The sequence below is a fragment of the Lissotriton vulgaris genome, chromosome 8, assembly GCF_964263255.1.
Source record: "Lissotriton vulgaris chromosome 8, aLisVul1.2, whole genome shotgun sequence".
Classification (NCBI taxonomy): Eukaryota; Metazoa; Chordata; class Amphibia; order Caudata; family Salamandridae; genus Lissotriton; species Lissotriton vulgaris.
Window position 1 is genome coordinate 341404082 of NC_141696.1, and position 22317 is coordinate 341426398.

The following is a 22317-nucleotide window of genomic DNA, read 5'->3' on the forward strand; positions in this document are numbered from 1 at the left end:
TTTAGTCATTGGGTGTGTGTAATCATTTCTTGCCTGTTTGTACACCAAATGTTTAGCACTGCCCTCTGATATGCATAACCTCTCACCCACACTACCACAAATGAGAGCATTAGTATCTTTTTTAGCCTCTAGGGATCCACTGGACCCTGTATACTATACCTTACTTCGGTGTAGTGTATATAGAGCCAGCTTCCTTCAAGTAAGTGAAAAACGTGATGCCTTTCGGACCCGACTAAAGGTGGCCTTCTAAACCACTTACAAAACGTGCCCTACTACTAAGTACGTGCCAATGCCAAATGTAAAAACTGACCAGCACACCAGTTAATATATTCAATATTCATGAGTTTTGAAACTAATGTTCAGTGACTGATTTTCGCAAGTTAAGTCACTGATAACACCTGCACATTATCAACAAGTATTTCCCATTAAAAACTGCAAAATATGCTTAATCCATCCAACATACCCAACATAGTTATGAGAAAGTGCCTCCTTTGAAGTGGTTACGCCTCCAACTTTTTGCCTTGAAAGGATGTTACTGAGTAAGCACCTATTCTTGGCATGTAGAACTGTAGATTAAAATACTTTGCATACTCCTGCCATTTAGTGTTGGGCCCAGATGTTTGCAAGTTGTTTTTCTTTGTAGAAGTCTTTCCTCGTAACGAGTTAAGGTGACTCCTCCTTTCGGTGATAGTGTGCATGGTCATCGACTCCATTTAGATATTTTTTTCCGCCATCGGGTTTGGACGTGTATTGGTGTACTTCAGTTCAAAAATGTTCTACGGGTTCCCCTGGACGTGCAATTTGCTACCCTGGGTGGTATGGTTTCATATGCGTTTCCTAATTATCCGCGGATTGTTTCCGTCAACTTAATCTACTTTTCGATCTGAAAACTTCGTGGCTGGCCTTCGGGCCTAGCCGTGTCGGTTCAGCTTTCAGTCGATTGAATGGACACCGTTCAAATTCTGCTTTCAGTGCCATGCGAAGTATCCATGCATTGACTAACACAAGTTGTGTAACTTGTGCTTGTCTCCAGAGCACAAGGAAGAAGACTGCAACGCTTGTAGATCGTTTCGAACAAAGAAAACGTTGCGATCGTCCTGCTCAACATTGAGATATGCAGCGTCAGCGCATGGAAGACACACCGGATATCTTCGGTGAAGATTCCGGTCAAGAAGATGTCGAGGCATCCGTGCAGGACTGCGACTCGGAGCTCGAGATAGACTCTGATGCCGACGAACTGCCGCAGGGACATGGTGAAGTGAGTACGGAAGACCCTTTGCCCCTCCAAATCAATCACAAAAAGTACAAGGTTTCAGCACCACCTCTGCCTTCTGGCCAAGGTCAGCACCAAGACAACGTTTCCGATGCACTGCCTTTAGGCCCGGCTCCAAAACAGCCAGTCAAGCCTTCCGGCTCGGTTCAGAGTCTGCAAAAATCCTCATCGGAATCGAAGCCCTCTGATTCCAAACAAATCCAGCTCGGAGACGAAATCCTCCATGCCAAAAGTCAAGCAGCCTTCAGGGCCGAAATTGTCCTTTCCTAAAGGCCAACCCACGCCGGCACCAAAAGCGCCAGCGCCCTAAACTTCAGCACCAAAAACGTAACATGTTACTACGGATCAGAATTTAGACATTGTTACACAAATTATTATTTTTTTAACATATTTTATTGTCAGATTGTACAAGAGTAGCAGGGCTCTGAACCCCAGAGGTCACTGCAGTGTCAATTTATACATATTGAAGACAGCATCCGACTTTAAAAAAAAAATATCAAAATAATACAACCACAAACGATGGCTTGAAAGATTTGTAGAATTTAAATCCCCCCTCCCCCAACTAACCCCCCCTAACTGCCCCCCACTGAGTTGCACAACGACCACTGAGACCAGTCCATACCCATAAACCATTAGACTGAAAAACACAACAAAGGCAAAGGAAGAGAGAAAGCTGCAACAGAAAACCCCAGTTTTGATACACCCACACCCCAAGCCACCCCCTGACCTGCCTCGTGCCACACCCAGCAAACCCGCACCAGCCCTCATTCCACTGGAAGATCATCCACCTCATTTGGAGGCTCCAGCCACAATCCCCGATAGTCGGCCCACCTCTTCCATATAAAGAGACTGTATTTTAACTCGGAAACTGGTCATATTCATACCAAACTACCTCAGAAACACAGGCTTTTTGATGAGTACACTTCTTACAAGATCCCTTTAAAGAACAAATCTGTTGCAACCAGTCCTTTTCATCCACCACCATCAACCCCTGCTCCATCTCATTCTCTAGCTTCATATTCTTTGCAAATTACACCTCAATAATTCTCCACAACCTCACCATGATGACAATGATGTTAATGATTGCGGGGGGGGGGGGGGGGGGGGGGGGGGGGCGCACATTTACCATTAAATCCCTGGAGGGAAAATACAATTGATCCTCCAGCAAATAATGACCCATACCATTACCCAGTCAAGCCATCTCCTCCAGACAACAATGTATCCCACCAGGAACTCATTGCCAAGGTTGCACAATATCATGGGGTGGCACTGCAAAAATAATCATTAGAAGATGTTTTGTTTGAGACCTTAGCATCCACACATAGGTTGTCACAAACACTTTCTATGCTTAAGGGCATGATGAGACAAGCTAATACAATTTTAAGGACCCAGTATGAGCACATATCTGGACTCCTAGAGATGACAAAAAGTATAAAGCCTCCCCAACAGACCCAGTATTTATCAAGGGCCAGCTGCCACTAGATTCACTGGTAGTGTCTAACTAATGCTAGTACCTGGACTAAATGCTCCTCCACATCATTTGACCAGATAAAGAGTCTAAGTTAAGTTGGCTTATGAGTCTCCCCTCCAGAGCCTCTGCCAGACCAGCGCTCAAGGCCCTACACTGTCTTCCAGTGCGACAGAGGATAGAATTTAAGGCTCTGTGTACCGCCCACAAACTCCTCAACGGTCTAGGCCCTTCTATCCTGAGAGACATGGTCACCCCGTACAAGGCTCCCAGACTCCTGCGCTCGGATAATGAGCGTTTGGCCAATGTCCCTAGATTCAGGAAGGTGCGCACTGGCGGTCGACGCTTCGCAGTAAAAGCGTCCTCAGGATGGAACTCGCTCCCCCGCTTTCTGCGGCTGGAACCCTGCCACCTCCTCTTCCGCAAAAAACTGAAAACTCTCCTTTTCCCCAAATAGTACCTCTTTCCTCTCTTGGTCACTTCAAGTTTTTATAGCGCGGGGATGCCTCCGGGTCACCAGGCGCTCTACAAATCGTTAAATAAATAAATAAATAAATTGCTGCTCAAGCTGCAAATCAATGGCGCATTCCAAATACACAATGCCTTCTAGCCAGGTATGAGCGGGCACACTGGGATAAAATGGACCAATTGCTTCAACATTTCCCAGACGAGCATAAAAGTAAAGTGCAGGATTTAATATATGAGGGTAAACTAATTAAAAATTCCTCCATAAGGTGTGGTCCAGATGCTGATGATACTGCGGCTAGAAAGGTCAACACTAGCATTTTGCTTAGGAGACATGTTTGGTTAAAGCTCTCTGGGTTTAAACCCAAGGTCCAACAAGCCATTCGTAACACATCATTTGACAGTAAACATCTTTTTAGTCCTGAAGTAGATAAGGCATTGGGAAAACGAAAAAGGACCCTGAAGTGGCCAAGTCCATGGGAGCACTCCAGTCTCCTTCAAACAGAGGCTCCTTTTGTCGTTGCTTTTACTGAGGGGGGTCCAAAACCACATTCTCAGACCAGAATACCTCCACCTACAAAGGCAAAGGTAACAAACAGTCCTCTCCCTCAAGAGGGTTTTTTCGAGGAAATTATAGAGGGAACAACTTCAAAAGGTAGGAGTAAGACTAAGCCACCCCGTAACTCCCTATCTCCTAATAAGAGGTGATTTGCCACCCCCCCCCCCCCCCCCCCCCAAGACCCCCTCCACCCAACCTCCACCCAACCCCCCCCTTACTACACCACACCTGTCCGGGAAAGACTTCAACAATTTCTCCCTATTTGGCAATCTATAACAAATGGGTGACTAGAATTATCCAACATGGTTATTGCCTGGAGCTTACCAGCAATCCTCCCAACATTCCACCTTGGCCTAACAAACTGTCTCCAGAACACCTACAATTGCTCGGACAAGAAGTGCAATCTCTAACTGAAAGGAGCAATAGAGCCAATTCCAACACATTACCAGGGCGCAGGAGTTTACTCTCTGTATTTTCTCCTTCACAAAAAGGACGGTTCCCTAAGACCTATTCTGGATCTCAGAGAGTTAAACTATAAAAGTGCACAGGGTCCCTACCAACCAGTTCCCTTGTGCCACAGCTCCTTCCCTAAAACTGTACCATGATTGGCAACTTCAAACCCAAGTAAAAGGTACCCTGGTACCTAGGGCACTGGGACTGAAGAGGGTCCCCTAGGGGTCCCTCACCAAGGCCTTGCTACCAGCCACTGCGGCCTGCATGCCTTGGTGCAGACAAAAATGACAAAGTCGACATGGCACACTGCCTGTATGCCATGTCAAAGCAACACTACCCAAGGTATAGGTAAGTATCCCCCTAGCAGGTCTTACAAAGCCTAAGAACAGGGTGCACTATATCTCAGGTGTGGGCATATCTGCATGATGAGAAACCCCTACAATAGTTAAGTCTTTTCTTAATATTGTAAGTGCCAGGAAAGCCATAGAGTACATGGGCAGGAAACTCGACAACTCAAGTTCCCAAGCGCAATGATGGCTTCACTGAACCCAGGAGTGCTTGGTACAAAACAAATCCTCTGAATAAACCCACACTGATGCCAGTGTTGGATTTATTAACACATGGAGTGGCTCACCGGTTAGAAGCGGAAGACCCAGAAGCAGAGGTCGGCCCCGGACCAGGGTTCAATTCCCGACACGGCAGGGTACGGAACCAATGTCAGCGGGCTCGATAAATCTCGCTTCGGTGCCGCTCTAAACCATGTGTCCCACACTGCAACTCTGGGCAATAGCTTGCTTAATCTCCACAATGGCCCCCTCGCTGCAGGGGATGTCTGGCTTCACCTTGGGGATGCCCAATAGGGACCATCTCACAGAGAAAGCCAGGACGGGTTCCCCAGCGGTACACAGCGCCAAGAAACCCCGGAGTGAACGTGCGCTCTACAAATTCATACTAACATAACATGTACTCTGAGGGCACCTCAGAGGAGCCCCCAGAAAACCTACCAGCCCTGGTGTGGTCTCTGACTGGCTTTAGGCAGCATGCAACCACCAGACATGTTCTGGACCCCCGCCCCCCGCAACCCCTACCCCCGAATGAGCACAGTGCTTGAAAGGGAAGCTTCAAAAGGCTTGCCACCTTTGTAATGCAATCCCAGCTTCTGCTTATAGCAGCAGATGGCAGACCCCAGTTCAAACACCTACTTTTAGGAGGAGCACCAGCAGTAAAACTTAAGTGAGAAAAGGAGGTGTGCCCCCCCTGTCAAGTCCACCCCTCAGGTGCTGAAGGCTAAGTAAAGCAATATTTCAGTGCCCATCACCTTGAAGATGATGGGACTTATCCAATCAGGGCTAGGTGTATGCCACCCTCCCACAGGAGGGTGGCATAATAGTAGGTGTAGATATCCCAGGTAAGGAACCCATTGGTCCCTACCTGTCACTCCCCTGTAATGCCCCTAAATCTAGTATTTTACGCCCCAGACCCTGAAATCGGGTTCCTGACAACCTACGAAGCCCGGATGCCAAAGAGCCACATCAGCAAGAAAGGAGGAGGAGGACCAGTAACTAACATGGCACCAGCCGTGTTGGCCTGCTGTGTTTCACCATTTGCCACAAAAGTCAACTCGTCCTGCAGGACCAGCGACCTCCAAAACCATTGTAGGACTGCTTCCCTTCAACAAAGTAGAAACCATCTGCAAATAAAAAGAACTCTGCACTGAGGAAGTGCAAAACAGCCTCTGGACACATCTCTGCAACTGACAAACACGACCGGAGTCCAAGTGGCCCAACGGTCCTGCAAAGGTTACCCAGCGATTCAAAAGAGTCCACGTGGGTTGGCCCCTGCCGCACTCTACCCGATGCCAGCAGCCTCAATCTGAAGGCTTCCCCTGAGCGCGACCTGCCCGGTAAGCTGTTTCCGATGTCAAAGGACACCCTTGCACCCAAAGCCCCTGGGCCTTGAGGAGCTTGACCAATGGTGTCTGCATGTACCCTAGCATTAGAACTTAGAGCATTAGAACTTAACTGGGCAGCTGTGGGTTTTCTTCTTCCAACCTCCTGGTTCGAGCCTGCAGCCCTTCTCCAAAACCAGCCTCCCCCATTGATTTACATTGGGCACCCGACACTGTGTTGGCATTCTGCAATTAGCCACCTTTGTGCCGCTGAGGGTGTATATTTGATGCTGCCTTGTGGCCCACACTTGTGCTTATACCCTAACTCCAGGAGATTGCCCGCAGACACCTCTTTACTCACCTGTGAGCAGCCCATTTGTGATCATCCCCAGTCACCATTAGTTAACATTGGGTGCACAACCCAGAGTTAGACCTCTGCACCTGGCAGCATCGGTTCCGCTTGTGGTGCAGTCTTGGTGCTAACCTGAACCCTACATGGTGTTGACCACAGACCCCGAAGATTGGATTTCTAAGTTGTGTACTTAAAAGCAAAACTGCATTCTTGTTTTACTCCAATAGGTGAATATTGCTTAACTGAAAAACTGCAAAGACTACTTTTGAAAATGGAAAGTATTTTTCTTGAATAACGTACTTACCTTTTAATGTGCATCTTGGTCTTAAAATAAATCTTGAAAGAAGCTTATTTTTCTAAAATTGGAGTGCATCTCCTTTCTGAGTCGTGTGTCATTTATTGATCACTGTTTCGATAATAAATGTCTTACAATACTCTGTGTTAGGCCTAAGGCTGCTTGACCACACTACCACAAGTAGAGCACTTTGAGTTTACATTGAGCCCTGTACACTTCTGAGGGAATCTCTGAACTCTTTACACAATGTACCTAGTTATTGGTATATGACAAAGTGCCAGCTTCCTACATTAGTTGAGTATACCCGTGACAGAATCTTGCGTTACTTTGCATAAGACATAGTAAAACATAAATACACTTTCAAAGCAAACTTAAACGTAAACAATATTTTTTAAAAGAGCACTTTGAAAACTAGCACAAACCTGCTGGTGCTGTTGCATTAAGACAAACTGATTCTCAAGCTGATCCAGCATCAGCTTCTGTGCAGGGTTTAGATTATTCCTGTTTGCTCGCAGTTGTTCCAAGTGCTATGAGAAATAAAACAAATCTCAATAAGGATTGCTCAAAGGATACATTAAATACTACAATCTGCATTACCACTAATATGGCATGCCAAGTTATTAAAGGTCTGTTTGAAGAAAAAAAAAAAATCACTGAAAAAAGAAGTAACTTACATTTGGTAAAATTTACCTTGGGTGGATACCGATGTTTCAATAGATTCCTGTTCTTGCACTACTACTTCAGGTTAGATGCAAAGATGTTTTAGATTTTCACCAACAATGGCAATAGGTAACGTTGCGGATGACTTAGCCAAGCATTTGCAAGTTGTCGTCTCCAGAAATGAGGACGGTGATGCATAAGTTACTTACCTTCGGTAACGATATATCTGTAAGAAACAGTAGTTAGTATTAGATTCCTTACCGCCCCACCCATCCGGAAACTTTTGAGTAGCAGTACCCTTGCGCATCGGTAGGCGTCGTCTGGGGATCCGCGTCTGTCGTCGGCACCGGGATGACGATGCCGGAGTACTTAGACGCCGCCATCGCACGCTGACGTCAGTGCTTATACACAGTTTTTCCGCGCCAGAAACGCAGAGCCATGATAAAACCAACACTGGTGCCAAGAAACTAGGGCCCTGAAAAGGGATGGCCTTAACCCTAGATATCTGTTCACAGAACGGGGAGGATGGGTGGGGCGGGAAGGAATTTAATACCAACTACGGTTTCTTACAGATATATTGTTACCGAAAGTAAGTAACTTGTGCATCTGAAAGAAACAGGTCAGTATTAGATTCCTTACCTTAGACTAGATACCTCAACAATACCAACCCCGGTGGTGGGTCTGCGAACCAATCACCACCCCAGAAAGTCCTGGAGAACGGAACGGACGAAAAAGCCATCTCTCCGGACTTGGCTGTCCAGGCAGTATTGTCTTGCGAACGTGTGCAGCGAGGCCCACGTAGCTGCCTGACAGATGTCCTGCAAGAGGACTTCCCGACCCAGGGCAGTAGTAGCCGCTGTGGCCCGAGTGGAATGGGCACGCAGCCCAACAGGAGGCTCATTTTTAGCCAGTGAATAACCAGCCTTGATGCACAAAACGACCCATGGAGGAATGGTCTGTTTGTGCACCGCCCGACCCTTCTTAGCGCCTACGTAACCAACAAAGAGTTTGTCATCCATCCGGAACTGGCATGTGCGATCCAGATAGTATGAGAGCGCACGTTTTGGGTCCAGACGGTGGTCCTCTTTTCCTCTTTCAAGGGATGAGGAAAGAAGGTGGCCATGGTGATGGAATGACTGATGTGGAAGGCTGTGACTACCTCTGGCAGAAAAGAGGGTCGCGTCCGGAACACAACTTTGACCGGATGGACAGAAAGGAAAGGAGGTTGTGAAGAAAGAGCCTGGAGCTCACTCACTATCCTGGCAGAGGTGATGGTAACCAGGAACGCAGTCTTAAGAGTGAGGAGACGAAGAGGACAGTTATGAAGTGGGTCGAAGGGAGCACACATCAGATAAGTCAGAACAAGATTCAAGTCCCACTGAGGCATCACGAACGGATCAGGGGGAAACATGAGTGATGCCCTTCAAGAACCTATTTACAACTGGGAACTTGAAAAGAGAGGGCTGATCAGGGAGCCTTAAGAAGGCGGAAATGGCAGAGGTAGCCCTTAAGAGTGCCCAGAGCAGAGCCCTGCTGGGCAAGAGAAAGAAGAAAGAGGAGAACCTCAGAAAGAGGGGGAAGAGAATGGATCCACAGCCTTTGCTGTGCACCATACCACAAACTTGTTCCACCTGCAGGCGTGTACCAATTTTATGGAGAGACACCTAGATGCCAGAATCACATCGCAGACTTCAGGAGGCCAGTCAAATGGCCTCAACTGTCTCCGCTCAATCCCCACGCATGGAGATGGAGGCTGGACAGATTCGGGTGAAGGACCGTCCCCTGCTGCTGCGACAGAAGGTCCTCCTGAAGATACAGACGAATCGGGGGATCAACTGACATACAGAGTAGCTCGGGATACCAGTATCTTCGTGCCCAGTCCGGAGCCACAAGGAAGACTTGGGCCCCGTCTCGCCTTATCTTCAGCACTCTGGGCAGAAGTGGTATAGGCGGAAAGGCGTACAACAGACCGCAGCTCCACTCGCGACGAGTGCCGCCTCGGAAATTCCAACGCGCAGAACTGATGACATTGCGCGTTCTCTTCTGTGGCGAATACATCAAACCAAGGCTCTTCCCACTGCTGAAAGAGACCTTGTGCCACGTCCGAGTTCAGACGCCATTTGTGATCCATCATGCACCGACGGCTGAGTTTGTCAACCCTGGCGTTCAGGGAACCTGCCAGGTGTTGAACCACAAGGATCACGCCCTGATGTTCCAGCCATTGCCAGAGGCGCAGAATCTCCTGGCATAGGGTCCACGACCCCACCCCCGCCCTGTATGTTGGAGTACCACATGGCAGTGGTGTTGTCCGTCAACACCTGCACTACACTCCCTTGGATAGAGGGGAGGAATGTTTTCAGTGCAAGCCGGATCGCCCGCAGCTCCAGAAGGTTGATGTGGAGCTGGGACTCCGCCGGAGACCAGAGGCCTCTGATCTATGCCTCCCCTGGCAAGTCCACGGCAGTTACCACGTCCACCACCGCTCTGGATGTTAATCTGGCTGGTGGGGGAGGGGGGGCTGGTGGGGGTGGGGGGAAATCAGGGGCGACGTCTGGGGCGACACTCTAGGAGTCGACGCCGGCGGAGGGGTCGTTAGGTCGACCAGCGGTGGCCGGCTCCGACTGATCCGGCGGGGCCCTGCGGCATCAGGACCGAAGTCGCCGACGGCGCCTAAGCACCCGACGGCGCCGAAGCACCTGGCCCACTTGGGCTCCCAGTCGGGATCGCGGGGCCCGAACGCACCGCGGAACCCGACGGAGGAGTGAGCAACCTCATGGCCATGAGGAAGGCATGGATCTCCTCCGGCGTCGCGTTCTGCCCAGGCACCGGCGGGTATGGGGCAGGCTGCGACGTCTGCGGCGGAGCCGCGTGGGCAGCGTCACCCGAACCCCCGGCTGCGTCGCACGAGCGTCGTGGGGAGTCAGAAGAGCGGTGTCGCTTCATCGACTTCTTGTGCCTCTTGCCTGAGGACTTGGAGCCTGAGGAGTGGTGTCGACTCGCCGAGCTGTGATGACTCCGGCCCCGCGACAGGTCCCTCAACCTCCTCCTGGACCGGGACATCGAGTGGCGCGAGGCAGACTGCCGGAGCTCGAGGCGATTACAGGACCGCTCCCGCCTAGCTTTTGACGTTAAGGTCCGGGCAGTCGGGGCACGACTTGTTATCGTGGTCGGCCCCTAAGCAATACAGGCACCGGCGATGGGGGTCGGTAACAGACATCAGTTGGTTGCATTCGCCACAGGGTTTGAACCCGGGCATCCCTACTGGCACTGATGGGAGTCGTTCGACTCGAAAAACAGATCAAAAAGGATCGAAAAAGTTTAGCCAAAAAATGACTAAAGGTACCACTTTTTCCGGATCGGCGCTTGCTGGTGCGGAAAAAAGAAGAACTGCTGTCAGCGCGCGAGGGTGGCATCTAAGTACTCCGGCGACATCATCCCGGCGCCGACGACGGACATGGAGCCCCAGACGACACCTAGCGACGCGCAAGGGTACTGCTTCGCAAAAGTTTCCCGATCCAGACGGACGCCTGGCGATTTTTTAAGGTAAGGAATCTAATACTAACCTGTTTCTTTTAGGTACTAATCCCTATCACTGCGTCGTTCTATGGACACCTACTTCATTTTGCAAAGCTCTGGATATTACTCTCATAAAAGTGATTATTAAATTGCTAACTAATATATTTGTTTTCCTCTATTCATGTGTTTAAGTAAATTATTGAATATTTACTTGGAAGGAACCACTATTCTTTGACATATATTATGGGCAACTGACATAGGTGACATCAGCTCTGCCTTGTTCTCTAGGACTCACAGTATCCAGAACAGATAGGAATCATAGCAAAATGAAATTGAAATAAAATTTAAAAAATCCTAAAATTACGTTGCCTAATCAAGACATACCCTGTGCAATGTAGAATGGAAGGCTGAGAGCAAAATGCTGCTCTATTACTCATAAGAAAGAACACTGCTGAAGTAAAGTAACTTGACCTTCTAATGCACATTCGTTTTCTCAGATTTTTTAATACTGAACCACATCCAAACAGCCTCATAAGGAGGTGGGTCGAAGTAAAAATTAAATCAAATCTGCACCAGAACCCACCACAGGCCTGCATATCCAAAATGAGATTGGTTCCTCAATTTCACGTCAAAGAGTGAAGATCAGTGTGAGTTTATAACGAAGACCAGGTAGATTGTGATACCTGCTCATGTAAAGAACTTACCTAAAGAGTGCAGAAAAAGCAGTCTTTTCTACGGCAGTAAGAGCTTTCAATCCTTCAGGATTCTTTTGTTTGCAAATTGTAGGAAGCTGGACTTTTGTTGCAGCTATCCCCCAATGTGAGAAAGTGGCTCTATATATACTGGACCAGAATAAGGTACAGTGTGTACAGAGTCCACAACCCACAGAGGGTTAACAGAGGTTACAGCCAGGTGTGACCTTACTCTCTAAAGTGGTAGCTTGGTCGAGCAGTAAGGCAGTACCAGAGGACAGTGTAAAGCATTTGTTGTACACACACAGTCAGCAAAAGGTTCCACACTCAGACTGAACTCCAGGCCAATTGTTTTTATATCAAAGATATAGTTGTTTTATTTCTAGAACCAACAGGTATCAAAATATACTGTTCTCAATATGAGAGGTCTCAGATGAGAACTTTGCAGAAAGGCAATAAACTTTGTAAACACAATAGGTACGGGGGTTGCAGTAGGCAACACAATTCTACACACAATTTAGCATTGAGCTCAATGGATTTTCTTATATAAACACAGTTGATTACTTTATGGGTTACTTTGGTAGTTCTAGGACTGGCTCCTAGATTAAGTCCTAGGGACTAAGCTGAAAACAGTTTAGTAAAAACGTTTTAGGTATGGCAGTGATTTTACAGGAATATAAAGCTATTTTCAAAGTTCACACTTAGAAACTTTTCAACAGATATCTGGCAATGTCAAACAATGGGAGAAAATTCAGGTTGCAGGTAAAGTATGATCTATTTACTTTGGTAATCCAGTACTGGGCTCCAGGGTCCACAGTCCCCAGACGTTTGGCAGAGGCTAAAGTGAGATATAACCTTCCTCTCTAAAGTGGTTGCTTGGTCGAGCAGTAAGGCAGTATCAGACGACAGTGTAAAGCATTTGTTGTACACAGTCAGTAAATGGTCTCACACACAAGCACTGAACTCTAGGCCAATTGTTTTGTATGAAATATATAGTTGTTTTATTTTAGAACCAACAAGGTATCAACATATACGTTCTCAGAATGAATTACATTAGTTTAAATACTTTACAAATAGGCAATAGACTTTTAAGTACAGTAGTTACAGTTGTTGCAATGGGAATTTCTAGTTAAATGCAAATAGTTACTTTATGGATTACTTTTCTGACCATAGGACTGCATCCTAGATTCAGTCCTGGGACATCTCCTGTAAACAGTTGAGTAAAAGCGTTTTGGTTACAGTAGTGATTTTAAGGAATATTATTCTATTTTAAAAGTTGACACTTAGAAATGTTTTCACATAGAATCAACGCAGGAGCCTAGGCCAAACTCCTGAAACGGCTCCAACGCATCAAGAACACAGACGCACACCTGGTCCTCAACGTCCCTCGCCGCAGCCACATCACACCCCACGAGAGATCTAAACCAGCTCCCTGTCAACAAGAGGACAACCTTCAAACTCCTCACCCATGCACACAAGGCACTCCACAACACTGGACCAGCGTACCTCAACAGCTGACTCAGCCTCTACACCCCCACCTGCCAGCTCCGCAGACCGCGCCCTCACCACCGTTCCCCGAATCCGAAGAGTGACTGTCGCCGGCAGATCATTCTCCCACCTCGCCGACAAGACATGGAACACCCTCCCCAACTGCCTGTGGCAGACCGAAGAACTTCTAACCTTCAGGAGACTTCATAACCTTGCTCTTCGAACAGTAGTAGTAGCTTCCCTCCATTCCCCCCCTGCCCCCCCCCGCCCCCCCCCCCCCCCCCCTCCCAACCCAGCGCTCTGAGAGCCCCTTGGGTATGTAGTGCACTTTACAAATGCTATGATTGATTGAATGTTATCATATGAGAGGAAATTCACTTAGCAGGTAAGTAGTGTTATCGATACTTTTTCTTACTCAGTGGTGGATCCTGGATCCAACACTGGTGCATCTCCTGTAAACAGTTGAAAGAATGTGCTTAAGTCATACAGGCGATTTTTAACGAATGTTTGTAGTTTGTGAAAATTGACACTTAGAAACTTTTCTGGTGAAAACCAGACAACGGATTTCTATGGAAGGAAATACAAGTTACTGGTAAGTACGGTTAAAATTACTTTACAGGGTCAGTGCTGGGATAAAATATGCTTTCAAAGAAAGGAGAGATTGCCTACAAGGGATTTTGTTTATCTAAAACGTTTGAAATTGTTTGGACAATAAAGCTGTTTGAGATCACACCCTCTACAGTGGTGGACAGCAGAGTCAATCAACAGAGAAATTTAATGTAATAACAATTGTCAATTAAAAATGAACAGTGAATCATACACGGGGCAACAAAATATCTTTAAAAAAAACATTCATATATTTAATATATATATGTACTTTAAAATTTATCAGGGAAAAAGCAACAAAACAGTTTGAAAGGGGACGTCAAATAACCTAAACAATGTACTATGGTGACATCTCTATGTCATTTAAAACAATCAATGTTATACAGAGAAAGATGCTCTAGTCGACGTTTCGGTCTGTCAAGGAAGTAAAACCGTCGGACCATCTTCAGGACAAAAGGTTGACTGTAGCTCCAAAAGGTTTAATGATGGACTGTAACCTGTAACTTCTGTTTGGCAGGTATATCAGTTCTGATTCTTTTGATAAAGATTGAGAATGTAGACCTGTCGCTGTGATTAAAACACGTTTTGGATGATGGTACAGCTATCAACTAGCGGCACAGCTTTAGTCGGTGCCGTTTATCTTGTAAACAGGTTCTCCACAATGTGTAGCCTTCAGAGAAAGACTGTTTAGTCGTGTCTTCGTAAACGGGATAAAAGATGCAGCACTGGGTTCTCTTCTGATAACAGGTGAGTGCATCGGAATTCGTTGTTCAGCTGATTTTAGATGAATATTTTAAAGTTTCAAAACTCCACACTTAGAAGAATTTCCAAGTGAAACCAGTCAATGTTACCCTATGGAAGAAAAGTGTGGGATCAGCTTTTTGTTAAGTTCTCGACTGACAGAGTTATGGTTATGGGCATAGATTCACGGGCCTCCCATGGTCAGGTAGGTACAGTTAGTAAACCCTCAGCAGCACAGGGGCAGCCGGGTGCAGAGTTAGTTAGGCCCAATGTTATCCAGTGAGAGGCCGGGGGCCTACGATTGGTGGCTGGTGGCTAGCAGACCACGCGGATGTGGGAGCTGGGCTCCTGGTCACTTGTTCAGGGCAAATGGGGAAGTGGATTAGGACAAAGGTTGCACTGCCAGGGCCACTCGGGCGGCTGGGTGCAGGGTGCTTTTGAACAGTCGGGCGCTAAATGTTATTCAAAGGAGATCTTGGAAGGTGAACAAAGGCTGCAGGCTCGGGGACTGAGATTCTTCAGGCGCGACCAACACGTCGAGGGGTAAGTTGGGATCTTGGAGGATAGGTAGACACCCAGGAGTTTGGCACAGGAGCCAGGGGGAGCCGGGTAGGGGTGTCTTGACGTCCAATAAATCTTACACTCTGCTGGTCGTAGTTGGAGGGGTCTCCTGTTGGGAGACTGCAGGCGTCATCTGGGTCAGCGAGGAGGGTCCTTGGGCACTGGATTTCAGGTCACAATTGCCGGCGGGACGTCCTCAGGGTCTTTGTCCACTTGGGCACAGGCCGGGTTCCGCGGGTGCAGAGTGGGCTGGATTCGCAGTTCCTGGCTGGTACCAGGGGTATTGCTGTTTGAGCAGAACCACTGCTCATGGGAGTCCCAGTCTTTAAGATGTTCAAGGCAGGCAGGTCCTCCGGGGTTTTCAAGGTTGCTGCCCTGCAGGAGATGCCGGTATTTAGCAGGAGCAGGTTCAAGGCTGATACCAGAAGCTTGTCCGGAGATTAGGCAGATCAACTTTTGAACACCAGGAACGCCAATATGGATCATTTTCCTTAAACATTTGGAACGTAATACTTCATAAAAGGAACATTCTGGTTGGAACCTCTTCAATTAACATATAAGAGTACTCCAATCTCCTTCTCCGTGATAGGCTCCAGCATTATTACACCACAGTCTTGTAAATCTTCTTCGTAAGGATTCACAGACCTTTAAGAATTGAACAATATAAATTGCTTTTAATCTTAAGTATTGCTAAACCTATAAATAATACCAGCTTCACCATACATAGATTGCTGGCCCATATCAATACAGAAATCTGTGGCTCGATTCCCAGAAGAAGGCGCTGTTATAGCGACGAAACACGCGTCGGAACTAATTACAATCTCGCCACATTACCATGTACTAGATTAGATAAAGACATCTCCCTGCTTTTAACTGTGATATTATATTGATTGTATATTTTGTGTCCAATATTGATTGTATATTTAGTGTCTAAAATTAATTGTTGAACTTAATGTGTTTTCACTTTCTCATTTTTTAATAAATACAGTTTATTTTTATAAACTTTTCTTGCTTGACATTACATTTTTCCCTGCTCCGGAATGACATACTATTCATAGACGTTTAGCATTTACCACTGTCTAGGAAGATATTAACATTGTGTCAAGGATCAAGAGGCCTGTAGGGCTGGGGCCAAGTCAGTTGGTGTTGTCCTCTTGTTAGCAGCTGCACAGCAGGTCGTCTTCTTGATCTTCTTTCTTGTTTTCAAATCTGGATCTGAGGAAGGAAGGTTCAGGGTGCCCCTAAATACTAAATCTAGGGGCGTTACAGGTAGGGCAAGGGCAGGGACCAATGGGTCCCTGCCCTGGGGTGAATACACCCCCTAACCTGCTCATCTCCTGTGGGAGGGGGGCAGGAGCCTATATCAAAATGGGCAGGGCTCCCCATTTAAGATGGCCGGAGCCCGGAGTTGTGATTCACCTCGCCTCTCCCCCCCCCCGGAGGGGTGGAGTTGGCACCAGTGGGGGACAGTTGCTGGACACAGCAAGTGGTCTGGAGAAGCTCACAAAGGCGCCATGCCTTTGAAGCTCCCCCTGCCCATCCTTGGGGGGTGGGGTGGAACGACCTAGCACCTCGCCCAGGACGTGCATTGTTGCAGGCCCAGGAGAGCGGATGGCTCTCTACCCAGGGGTCAAGCAACATGTCTGCTATGTAGCAGCCTAGGCAGCCTCTCAGACAAGACGTGGATTGTAGGTTAGGTTCAGGGGCAACTGTAAGTTGCCCTCTGTCGTGCATTTGGCATTAAATCCCACACTGGCATCCGTGTGGGTTTAATTTGCTGAGAAGATTGATATCAAACTTCTCAGTCTTCAGTGAAGCCATCATGGTGCTGTGGAATTCGTAATGACAACCCCCCAGCAACATATACTCTTAATGGCAGCACTGCACTTACAGTGCTCAGGAATGATACTGTAGGGGCACAGGGCTCATGCACCTGTGACAACACCACTGGTATAGTGCACCCAGCTAGAGGGGTGACTGATGGATGCCAGGGCAGTGTGTTTGTGGGCATGGCACACAGGGATGTGTGCCATGTCGACTTTGTTTAGTTCTGTACCAGGACGCTCAGCCTGCAAAGGCAGTGTGTGTGTCAGGGTACAGGGCACCTAAGGGTGGCACAATAAGTGCTGCAGCCCTTATGGGTCTTCTCTGGTCACAATGCCCTGGGTACCTAGGGTACAATTTACCAGGGACTGACATGTGCCCAGAGATGCCAATTGGGTTTTAGTTTCAACACAGTTTTAGGGAAGGAACACAGGCATTGGGTACCTGACTGGCTGGAGCCCAGGGCACACACAGTCAAAGCACTTCAGCAATTCAGCAAAATGTGGGGGCATACCATGCAAGAAAGATTGCACTTTCTCACACTTATGTGACGAGCTGAAGTGAGTCAGATGAGGAAAACAGTCTTCAGGGTCAGAAGACGCAAAGAACAGCTTCACATCAGCTCGATAGCAGTACATTTGGGAAATGTCAGGACCAAATTATGGCCCACTGTGGCACCTCAATGTGATTGGGAGTCAACCCTTTAAGAAAACTTATCACAACAGATTTAAACCAGGACAGGTGGTCCGGTAAACAAAGAAAGGGCTGATAACTTAACAGAGGCCACTGAATGACCTTGCTGGGCGAACTACAAAACATAAAACATCTGGCAGCTTGGGTTGCACAGAGCCTGTCCTGAATATGCCACCACAGGCAATACATCTGTCCCAGCTCACATCATAAGCACACTTTGTGGAAAGGCACCTGGCAGCCAGAATGGAATCCACAACTTTTGTGTAGACGTTTTTATACTGCTCGTGTGGCGGTGGTGAAAAGATTCAGCCAGGGTTCTCTGCACTGTTGGAAGATGCCCAGCATCACCTTGGGATGCAACCGCCATTCGTCATCTGCCAGGTGTAGCCAGCAGAGCTTGTCTACCCTGGCTGGTGGTTCACGATCAGGGAAATACCCTAACACTCCAGATAGCTCCAGAGTTGCAAAGTATCTTACGACCCAGGTCCCCATTTGCCCTGTTTGGTGTAGTACCACATTGCAGTGGTGCTGTCTTGAGAAACTGCACCAGCTTTCCCATGATGTACAGCAGGAAGGTCTTCGATGTCCGGCAGACAGCCCACCGCTCCATAAGATTTATGTGGAGCCAGTTTCTGCTGGACACGAGCCCTTTAATCTTCACCTCTCCCAGAAGGCCTTCCCAAACAAACAGTGAACCACCCTTCACCACTGTCAGCTCTGGACGGGGTATGGAGAGGTGTCTGCAGCTATTTAGGTTCTGGACGAGCATCCATTATTGCAGGTTTTTTGAAGTCTCTGACAAAACCTCGAAGCAGTCTGCCAGGTTCCTTTAGTGCTGTCCCATTGAGACTGCATATTTCACTGCACAGCCCACATATGCCACAGGGAAAAGTGCAAGAGCTGGGCAAATGATGTCAACAGGTCAAGAAGTCTCAGAGCTGCTCTCACTGAGATCCAGGACCAAGGCGGAAGTATCAATATCATAGCCTGAATGCCCTGGACTAGCTGCGATGGAGGGAAGGCCCTGAACTGCACGGTGTCCAGAACAGTTCCTAAAAAAAGGAAGCTGCTGCGAAGTGTCCAGTGTGACTTTTGCTCGCTGATCAAGAAGTGCAACTATGCCAGGTGGTTTGCTGTAGTCTTCGGCTAACAGCGGCAAGCTAGCCTTCACTAGTCAGTCGCTGAAGTAGGGAAAAACATGCATCCCAAACACTTTCATAAACACCCACGGTGTGCTGGAAAAGCCAAAAGGGAGCATGGCAAATTGAAAATGCTCCTCCAGGCTGAACTTGAACCTTAGGAAGTTTGTCCACCTCTCTGTACATTTATCGGCTTTCAGTTTTAGACGCTTTTTGCAGCTACATACCCACCGGATGTAAATCAGACCTTCAAGGATGAAACCAAAAAACACTGGCATATATCAATCAAGTACATGTGTTTCGAAGAAATGATGCTGCAAGGTGGAAATTAAAGTGGGGTTGCATATCTATGTTTCGGGTGTTTCTTTGTCTATGGTTGTGCTGTATATGTATCCAGTGACATTATTATATATAACAATAATGGATGATAGTTGGATCTGGCTGGTTAGAGAGCATATTTGATAGCAAGCCTCGAAAAATGTACTGGCCTGCTCGCAGTTGCAAATAAAATTTGATCAGGTCGAGGTATTTTTAGCACACACTAGACCCATCTGGAGAGTAAACTTAGGCCGAAAAGGAACAGGTGTTTCGTTCATTCAGAAAGTGAATGAGCGACAAAGATGACATTAAATCTTGTTTTTATCTTGACTCATTTGCTGTCTGTTTAAGGAAAGGGGTCAAATGTTAGTTTTTCTTTTAACTGATGGAAAATGAGGTTGATTTTTCTCTTAATAGAGTTAGAAGTTTTTGTCAAGTGAGCTGTCTGAAGAGGTCAGTTATTTTTCTCTAACACAACATTTAAATTAATAGCCTGTACATTAATATTAAAAATATTTCAAAATATATCGGGCATTACAAAAGCAATTTATTTTAATTTTTTTAATTAAGAAGTGTGATGCAAATAGTTAAAGTGGAGCCAAAACAAACCAAAACTGTAGGAAGTTGGGATTCTGTTGCATTAAACCCCCCCGCCACTTTATGCCAGACTACTGATGCACTGACTTGATGTGTCCTGGGTCCCTGCCAATCCGGGATTTGAAAGGGAGGAGGAGGGGGAAGGGAGAGCAGGGGGGGTTGTGTGCACATACATACACACACACGGCTGCGTGTTTTGATGCAGAACAAAGTGAAGGGCCGACCTGGCACACATCCCTGCGTGCTATGCCTACAACCCACTGCCATAGTATAGATCAGTCTACCCTCTAACTCGGTGCACTATACCAGTGGTGAGGGCACAGGTGCATGAGCCCTGTAACCCTACAGTGTTTAAGTCCATTCTTAAACAGTGCAGTGCTGCCTTAAAGAGTATATGGTTCTGGGAGTTTGTCATTACGAACTCCACAGTACCATGATGGCTGCACTGAAAACTGAGAAGTTTGATATCAATCTTCTCAGCACATTAAACCCACATTGATGCCAGTGTGGGATTTAATGAAAAACGCACTCAGAGGGCATCTTAGGTCACTGAACCCTGAAGGAAAATGCTACTTACCAGTATGCATCTGTTCTTGGCATGTAGAGCTGCAGAGTCGTACACTTAGCAATAGATCGCCACCTGGTGTTGGGTGCTCGGATGTTTGCAGGTTGTCTTCTTGGAAGAAGTCTTTGTAGTCACGAGATAGGTGACTTCTCCCTTTGGACAATACTGTGCATGGTCATCAACTCCATCCTCAGATTGTTTTCGCCATGATGGGAAATAATGGAGTTAGTAGAAGTAAAGAGAAAGGATGTCCATGCGTGTGCATCTAAGTAAGAGGAGTACTGGAACGGATACAAGTCCAGGGGAGGCGGGAGGGCGTGTACGACTCTGCAGCTCTACATGCCAAAAACAGATGCATACTGGTAAGTAGCATTTTCCGTTCGAGGCATATGAGCTGCAGATCGTACACTTAGCATCGATTGTGCAGCAGTGTCTCCCCTAGCGGTGGTAGCTTGTATCCGTTGCAGCATACTGAAATAGTGTTTTCAGGACAGCTTGGCCTACTGCAGCTTGCTGCTTGGCTTGCACATCAACACAATAGTGTTTAGTGAAGGTGTGTATTGTAGACCATGTTGCTGCCTTGCATATGTCCTCTAGTGGTATATTTCCGAAGAAAGCCATAGAGGCTCCTAGTTTGCGAGTGGAGTGCGCTCTAGGAGGAACCGTTACTGTACGTTTAGCTTTTTGATGGCATATTTGAATACACTTTACAATCCATCTGGCAATTCCTCCTTTAGAGATGGGATTGCCCTTTTGTGGGGGAGAGAAAGATACAAATAGTTGTTTTGTCTATCTGAAGGATTTAGTCCTGTCTGTGTAGTATAACAGAGCTCTTCTCACATCTAAGTTGTGTAAAGCCCTTTCTGCAACAGAGTCCGGTTTTTGAAAAAACACTGGTAGCTCTACTGATTGGTTAAGGTGAAAAGGAGTAATAACTTTTGGCTGAAATTTATGATTGGGCCTAAGAACCACTTTGTTAGGATGTATCTGAAAAAATGGTTCTTCTATTGTGAATGCTTGTATTTCACTAATTCTTCTGAGAGAGGTGATGGCAAAAAGGAAAGCAGTTTTCCATGTTAGGAATTGCAATTCACACTTATGTAAAGTCTCGAAAGGGGGGTCCCATAAGACTTGTAAGGACCACATTTAGGTTCCATATTGGAGCAGGCGGTAACCTAGGTGGTATTATCCGTTTTAATCCTTCCATAAATGCTTTTATTGCAGGTACTCTAAAGAGAGATAGATGTTGCCTATTCTGTAAATAGGTTGCAATTGCTGCCAGATGCAGGCGTATGGAAGAATAAGCCAAATTGGACCTTTGTAGTTGTAGAAGGTAGCAGATAATATTCTGGATGGCAACATCCAGTGGATCAATGTGATTGTTGTTACAATATATTGCAAATCTTGTCCACTTAGCGGCATAACATGCTCTGGTAGTGGTTCTCCTAGCTTCTTTAATTATGTTCATACAGTCTGGTGGTAGGTTTAAGTAACCGAACTCTAGTACTTCAGGAGCCAGATCGCCAAATTCAGTTGGCTTGGTTCTGGGTGTCTTATTTCTCCATGGTTCTGTGTTAACAGGGATGGCGTGGGCCGCAATTTCTAATGTGGAGCCAGTGAGAGATCTAGTAGTGTGGTGAACCACGGCTGACGTGCCCATGTGTGAGCCACTAGTATTAGTTTGAGAGACTGTTGCCTGAGCTTGCGTACTACTAGTGGAATGAGTGGGAGAGGTGGAAAAGCGTACGCAAATCTGCCTGACCAGTTCATCCATATTGCATTCCCCATCGACCGTGGGTGTGGAAACCTGGCGGCGTAGGTTGGACATTTTGCATTTTCGTGGGTGGCAAACAGATCTATCTGTGGATGCCCCCACATTTGGAAGAAAGGTTGAAGAACTTGTGGGTGTATCTCCCATTCATGAATCTGTTGTGAGTGACGACTCAGTTCTACGGTCAGGTGTATGTTTTGAGGAATGGCCCATCTCCTAATGTTCTGTGCAAGCTGGGACAGTTGCAGAGAGTGTCCCCCCCCTGTTTTTGTGTATAATACATGGCTGTCATATTGTCCGTCCGGATTAGGACAGCTTTGTTTTGTACTTGTACCTGAAACGTTTTGAGTGCTAGGAAAATTGCTAGCAGCTCTAGATGGTTGATCTGGAACT

General features: G+C 47.0%; 1 protein-coding gene across 1 annotated transcript in view; it reads right to left on the reverse strand.

The window, feature by feature from the left end:
• The window catches only part of KDM6A (lysine demethylase 6A), a 789178-nt gene that overhangs the window by 587122 nt on the left and 179739 nt on the right, over positions 1-22317 (reverse strand). Inside the window, exon 5 of the mRNA XM_086936102.1 lies at positions 7176-7280. Coding sequence (XP_086792228.1) covers positions 7176-7280 — 105 coding nt within the window. The remainder of the gene's footprint in view (positions 1-7175; positions 7281-22317) is intronic.